The sequence below is a fragment of the Gouania willdenowi genome, chromosome 1 (genome assembly GCF_900634775.1).
Source record: "Gouania willdenowi chromosome 1, fGouWil2.1, whole genome shotgun sequence".
NCBI lineage: Eukaryota > Metazoa > Chordata > Actinopteri > Blenniiformes > Gobiesocidae > Gouania > Gouania willdenowi.
Genome location: NC_041044.1, coordinates 18180737 through 18188500, shown reverse-complemented (window position 1 = coordinate 18188500; position 7764 = coordinate 18180737). Strand labels below are relative to the sequence as shown.

The 7764-nt window shown below is 36.7% G+C and overlaps 1 protein-coding gene across 1 annotated transcript; it reads right to left on the bottom strand.

The window, feature by feature from the left end:
• Positions 1-1600: 1600 nt before the first annotated feature.
• On the bottom strand, positions 1601-6365 carry sart1 (spliceosome associated factor 1, recruiter of U4/U6.U5 tri-snRNP). Its single transcript, XM_028458803.1, has 2 exons — positions 6200-6365; positions 1601-3932 (listed from the first exon to the last, which is right to left on the bottom strand). The coding sequence occupies exon 2, from the start codon at positions 3922-3924 to the stop codon at positions 1618-1620; it is 2307 nt and encodes a 768-aa protein (XP_028314604.1). The 5' UTR covers positions 3925-3932; positions 6200-6365; the 3' UTR covers positions 1601-1617.
• Between the last annotated feature and the right edge of the window lie 1399 nt (positions 6366-7764).

The following is a 7764-nucleotide window of genomic DNA, read 5'->3' as shown; positions in this document are numbered from 1 at the left end:
ATAATGCTATTAATTATACTAATAAATGTCGTTTAGTATTATTGTTTTTATTATTGTTACTGGACTCTTATATTATTATTAATATTCATATTATAGCATCATCATTAATTACTGTAGCCAAAGAACTGAAATATTCAAGGATGTGGGTGTGAAGATTAAGTGTTGAGTGGTAAAACCAGCATTTTAAATATATCAAAGCACCTTGTACCATAGATACATCTGTGACGTTTTTAAAAAATTAAAGTTTGGAAATCGGTTCAAACTTCAAAGAATAATTCTATTTAGAGCTTGAGAAAAACCTATTTCAGTCGTAAGGTCCATGCACCGCTGCTTCCACCACCACCGGTCCAAGATGGCGGCGCTGTTGACGTGTCCTCCACAGTCGATGCGGTGTCTACCTATAGAATGTCTATGATGACACCGGTGTCTTCTGTTTACAAGTACAGCTCCATGTTTTCCCGTAAAAGAACCAAGCCAATAACTTACTAAGGTTTTATGTATTAGTTTGCAAAGTCTGAAGTATTACTTAATTTGTTGTACACACAGAGGTCTAGAGAGTACTGATATATTCTACTCAAGTAGAAGTACTGTTACTTGAATTAAATTGTATTCAAGTACAAGTAAACCATGCATAAAATACTTCAGTACAAGTAAAAAGTAGCTCAATTAAATAGTACTCAAAGTAAAAGTTACTTTCACCTCTGTGTATGCAGTCCTATGTTTAGTCAGTAAAAGCTAAAATGCTGAATGCAGCAGCACTAGTGATGGTAAAAGTACACTAACTTAGTAGTGTAGAGAAAAATAATTTAAAAAAAAAAGGCAGTGTTTTATAGCTAAATAAAATTGGATGACAGTATAATTGAGACAATGCCGATTAGATTTACTGATATATATATTGTCTGCCAACACCTGAATATTTTCCATTAGGCCTAAATTGTTAGTTGATTTCACTATGGTATAAAACAAATTAAATTATATCTAAAAAATATGTATTGAATAAAACACGTGATAAATGTATTATATATAAACTCAATACGTGTAAAATAATGCCATACTAATTAGTTGCTAGTTGTTAAAAAAACAAAATTATAATTAATAAACCAATATGATAGCAAATGTAAATTATTTATTAAAGACTATACCATTATAACCACAACAAGCCAAACAATTAACTACATAACTGATAACAAGTGCAGTGATTTTTTTAAACTATGATTTACAGCAGATATTAAGCAGTGTACTTAATGCTGCCACTGGCAAATACATTCAACACTCGATGTCAGTAAGATGCAAAATAAAATTCCAGTGTATTCTTTTTTCCAAAGACGCTGCAGTTAAAATCTTGACGAAAAGCTGTGTTTTTTTGTTATGCATTTGCATTTTAATCCCCTTTACCACATTATTTAATTCATTATTCAGGACCTCAGAAGCTCCAACACAGAAATGTCAAATCATTTTTGCTAGCAGTCATTTTATTGTCCAGTTTCTTAAAGGAACACCAACGATATAGTACAGCCAGAATTTAAACTACATCTAAAAAGTTAAAAAAAAAAAATGAACAAGTATGAATAAATGTTGACAATTTCACATGAGTCACAAATGACTATTCTATACACTTTATTTTGTAATAGTGTTTGCATTCATACTTTTCCCACTCCCGCTCAGCACAATGTATGGGGTCTTCTGAGACTTCTGTTTTTCTTGAAGCAAAGCCACAGTTCCCAGAGGAGTATCACTGCTGCTCATCTTCTTCAGCAGTGCTTCTTCCTCCAACTTCTTCATCCTTCTCTCTGTCTTCATCTTACCAGACCCTTTACCATGAAATCGATGTGAAAGCTGCCTGAAAGCTTCTTTTGGGGTCAGCTTCCTCCCAGATTCATCCACGTACTCAATTTTCACGTCTGGCTTGTAACCATCCTTATCTTTGAAATCTTGCGTGAAACCTCTGTATTCTTCCCTGCGACTGTATTTGTCATCAAAGCCCATCTTGTCCTCGATGCAGTAGTTGTCATTGGGGAGGGCGCCCTTTATCGCTTTGACACGAGCAACCTTTTGCATCTCAGTATCCAGCAGACCCTTATTTTTGCACAACAGGAGAGCAGCTGCAAGGCCAGAGTTGACAATTGGTTCTTCGTCCAAAATGGTGGCAGAAGCTGTAGCGAAATCAGGTGTTTTCTGCTCTTCGTCCAGGTTAACTGTGCTCCATCCAACGTTGTCGTCCTCTTCAGAACCTGAGTCTCCAGCATCCTCCCTTTCCTCTTCCTGCTCAAAGTCCATAATATCCTCCTGGTCCTCTCTGTTACCCGACAGTCCATATGTAGGAATATCACCCAGAGTTCTGCAAAACTCTGACGTGGCATTAAAAACAATGTTGCTTTTCTTCTCTGCATCATTGTCATCGTCACCTTTGCTGAGCTTTTTAATCTGCTCCACCACTTTCTCTCCAGAGTCTTTGAGAAGCTGTTTTTGCTTGAGTCTTCTCTGCTTCTCCAGCTGTTTCTGCAGCTCCTGCTCTGCCTCATCCTCCTCTATGACAGTAGGCTCTTGGGGTGCAAAATCATCATCATCACTTATGTCCATCCCTGCTGTTCTAATGTCATCAGACAACAACGGAATTTCTACATGGATTCCTTTCTCGTCATCCCTCAGATTCTGTTCGTAGTTTTCTGCGTTCTCCTCCTTGCGACCTCGCCCGCGACTCCTGGAGCCAAAATCCGTACTGCGAGTGTCATCGTGAAGTTCGTTTACGAGGGACTTCTCCCTTTTCCGGATTTTCTTCACACGGCGTTTGGTCTTCTTAAAGCCAACCATTTCTTGTGGTGTGTAATACTCTGAGGCAATGCTAAGCGCAGGCAGGTCCAGGGACTGAGCCTGGCTTCGCAGCATTTCTTTCATTGACTGCACCTCCCGCTCTCGCTGGCCATCAGCGAAGCCGCCTGTGCTCAGTCGGAAACTCTTCTTCTTCTCCCCATCGATTTCCTCATCGTACTTTGACAGCACGGTCTTGGACTTGAAAGCAATCATGTCATCCACGCTCTCATCTTCTTCGTATGGTTTGTAATCTGGCTTTTTCTTTTTTAGCTCCACATTTTTATCGGCTTTTTCTTTGTCTATAAGTCCCACGTTTACAAGCACATCTTCCTCTTCTTCAAGCACACCTTTGTCTTCAAGGGTCAGAATGACAGTCTGGCCTTCATTGAAGGACTCCACTTTGTGTTGCACTTTGAGTCCCTTTAGATCCCGCGATGTGTAGGAAAACTGTTTGCTTTGTCCAAACTCTTCTTCGACAAGGCTGCTGACGCCAAATTCTTGATCCATCTCTTCCAGAAGTTTGGCTCTTTTTTCAGCCAGTTCTTTTTCTTTTTCCATCTTCCTGCTTTTCTCCACCCAGGCTGCGGGGCTGTCCAGCCAGTCATCGCCTGCCAGGGCTTTCACTTTCCCCAGTTTCTGGTTGAGGATGCGTTTCTCTTTCATGGCTGCCAGCTTTTCTCTCATCTCCTTCTGCTGCTGGATGAGAACAGGGTTAATGGTTTCAGCCACTAGTGGCTCCTCTTTGGTCCCGAGTTCCTTCTTGTTCTCGTTTAATTCTAAAGGCTTCAGACCAAGCTTAGCTCTGAGTTTATTGGTTTCTGCAACGCTGAGTGAGGCATCTCCACTTGTAGACTGAGGCTGAATTTCTGCATTTTCCTCATATCCCCGATCGACTTTCTCCTTCTTTATTCGTGGCTCACCGCTGCCTTTGTCACCTTTGCTTCGGCTGTCCCGTCTGCTTCTCTCCCTGGATCTGGAGCGCTTGCGTTTCTCTCTCTCTCGGTCTGATCCCTCTCTCTCTCGCTCCTTGTGACGGTGTTTCTTATGTTCACGGCGACGCTCCTCCGCATCCTTGTCACGGCTTTTTTCCTTGTGTTTTTTGGATGAGCGCATGATTTAACCTGTAAATTAAACAAGATTTAGTTTAATTACATGCAGTTTTTGTTGAATAGATGTTGCTTTAGCTAAAACAATAGCCAGCTGCTAACATTTTAACTTCAGAATATAAGAAATTGTTCTTTCATCAAACTCAAAAAGGTTCAATAATGATATTAGCATATCCTTTATTAGTCACTACATTGAAATTCATCCCTGCTTTTTCACCCATTTTCTATGAGGGGTAGGAGCGGGTTGTATGGGTGTAACATGACAAATAATTGTGATTACAATATTGATAACAAATAATCGAGAACATCATTTTGGCCATAATCGGACAGCCCTAAACTGTACACTTAAGAAATTCATTTTACAGTTTGAAATACTTAATCAATAAACTGTCAAATTACTCTTAATGTACTTGCATTTAAGACCTCAACCGTTAAAAAAAAAAAATTTAAATTCAAAAATAAAATAAAATAACCACACCTGGCGTTCAGACTGTATATATCAGGTTAATTGGTTTCTCTACTAGTGCCAGATGTCAAGAGACATGAACTAACCCACACTGCATGCTGTTTGGGTTACAGGTTTGAATGCAGCAACAATGGCATCAAATGAGAGACCCAAGATTATTTATTAATACAATTGTTAAATCATAAAGCCCAATTTATTTTTACAGAGTGGCAAACAGTGAAAATCTTTGTTTTAAATTATATTTTTAACAGCTCATATTTCAATGGACATCTGAGAACTTTATCCCTTCTCTTTTGATTAATTGAAAGCAAATTTCCTACATTATTTTGAAAGTGTCTGTCCTTTACCTTTATATAAACACGTTACAATGAAAGTAAACTTAGTTAACATTATGAAAACAACCCCTCCTTAAAAGAACTTAGGGCAGTGCTTTACAACCTTGGGGCCCCTAGATTTTAAAGGTGTCACCTGAAATGTCTAATAATTGATAATTTTAAAAAAAAAATAAAAATGCGGATTAAAAATCCATTTTTGATTATTGATTAATTATTAGGGATGTCCCAATACAACTTTTTCACTTCCGATACCTATATTGCAGCCTTGAGTATTGGCCGATACTGATATCGATCTGATCTCAGTACGAATCATACATACTTTTATTACTTATTTTGTAGTGTGGAACATTAGAAAATGCTTGATCAAGTGATGTTACACAGAGAACAATAGTCAACAACAGTAGGTTTGAGAAAAATTGGTTACATACATTTTTACGTTCATCATAATATCTACAGTATTCTACAATTGAATAAATATAATATAATATATATCAGAGATTTTAAATTCAGTCCAATAAAATCCGATACTCGTTTTCTGGCTGATATCGGACCGATATCAATATCGAATCAAGACACCCCTATTAATTATTCTTTTTCAAAATATATCACACACACTCAAACAACTACCTTCTACTGATCAATGGAAATCTGATTAATAATAATAAATAAATGCAGTATTTCTGCCTTGGCAAAACTCTATATTTGCAATACAGTAAAACAAACATGTCCTTTTATCTAATACTAGAAAATGTCTTTAGGGTCACTAGAAATTCTTGATGGTCACGATCCAAAAAAGGTTGGGAACCAATGACTGACTGAGGGGTTAAGCAGTTGAAATGGACTCACTACTTCTCACATTTTGCAGTGAAACAAAATTATTTAAGTCAGCTGTTTGGAACGCATATACTGTATAACTCATTGATGTGTAATAGTACACAATTGCTATTTTTGAATAATTAAAATTGTGTAAATCTCTTTCCTATAAGAGAGAAATAAAAGTGAAATAAGATATTTAGTAACACATATGTATTATAAGGGCGTTTGAGTTTTTTGGGCACGTTATAAAAATAGAAAATGTTTGATTGTCCTAATGAACTAGTAGATATTAAAACGTTTGCTTTTGGGTTTTATTTTACTAGTGCAGTGCCCGTAGGAAGCATGTCTTGCTTGCTATAGAAAAGTGGGAGATTTAATGGCTTTCTCATGGATGGTTCACATAGGAGCTTTAATTCCTCATTAATCCAGAATAAAAATTAAATAATCTTTAAACTGACCCTATAAACACTCCTAATGCATATTTAACTATCTATCTCTCCCTCCCTCACACACACACACCTTGCTTTATAGATAGATAAGTGGGTCTTGTCTAATGATCCACTCAAAGGCCCGCCATAGGCTATTGCTAACTAGCACAATCTAGCAGTAAAAGCTAGCGGATTCGGCGACGACAAAATAGACAACACATAGAAACCAAAACATACCTCTGTCGTATTCGTATATGAAATCAATCAGATGCGTTGTTTCTTATCGTTTGTATGACGATAGATCGGAACACGCCGTGTGATACTTCACGAACGAAGAACAAACGTCGGTGCTCAATCTTTTCACAGGCCTGATAGTTTCAGATCCTTTCAACGCATGCGCAAAAAGCGTCTACATCCGGTGGGCTATTTTTTTTTTTTTTAAATTATTTATTTATTTGTTTAAATCTTTATTCAAACTTTACATTACAAATAGTAGCAACAAGCAAACAGTCATTAATACAGAATTAAAGAAAAAAAAGTAATTGTGAAATAAAAAGGCCATTGTGGAAAAGGACATTATGAAATAAAAATGTACTTTGTAAAAAACGTTTTTATTATTCAAATCTTGGAAAATAAACAAAGTCATTATTTTAAAAAGTACGACATTGTTAAAATAATCAACACTCAAGGTCTTAAATGCAAGAACATTAAGAGTAGTTTGACAGTTTATTGATTAAGTATTTCAAACTCTAAAATGAATTTCTTAAACGTATAGGTTAGGGCTGACCGATTATTTTAAAATACGTTGCTCTCCTTGAGGCTGATCTACAAACATAGCTTCTCACCAACCAGCTGCTACATTTGGAACAATCAAAATGTCAAGCATTTTAATAAAACACTCAAATCCTGGTTTGACTATGGGATACTTTGGATCAACCGTCTTATCAATTCACAGGAGCAAATATTTCCATATTATGAATTCACTGCAATATATGAACGTCCAATCTCCCAAATTGAATATAACAAAGTCGGTGAAGCGATCCCAAATGGAATCGTACAACTCTTAAACTCAATTCAATAATCTAATACAGAAAATCCAGAACAAATTACACATTGAAGAAACTGACTTTATGGAAAAAACATGTACCAATAAATACATCAGGAACCTCATCCAACCTATTAAAAGACCAATAGCTACTTCACACTGGAATTCATCATACAGAGAAATAAACTGGAGCAGGGCGTGGCCGGTTGGTGAGAGGCTCTGTATCTACAATAAATTTAAAGAAGTTTCTTTCAAAATCTTACATAACATATTGTATACCCGGCTAAAAAAAACATTAGAAAGTTAAGTATTCATTACAAATGTGACTTAGGCCATATGGAAACAGAAACCATTACCCACCTGTTCTATTCCTCATATACAGAAAGTTATTCATAACAAAACAAGTCATGTGATCAGCCTCCAGGAGAGTGACATCATCTTTTGTTTTGAAAACACTACAATTCCAAGCAAGGAATAAAAGCAAGGAATCTCTGTATGTCTGAGTGTGTTCGTCAAATATCTCTGTGCATCAGAATCAGACTGACCTGAGAATTTAAACATGGCTGCTGCTTGGTTCAAAGGCATGCAACTTCAGATTTGTTTGGACTCCAATGATACTGTTAATGTAGTATTTCATAAAATTGTCTTAAATCCAGCTTTAAGGAACAGCTCAATTTTAACAGGTAGTCATGGTAACTCAGGATAAGTTGAAACCTGCGCAGAAGCTTTGCATAATGGCTTGATGTTGACAGGTAGT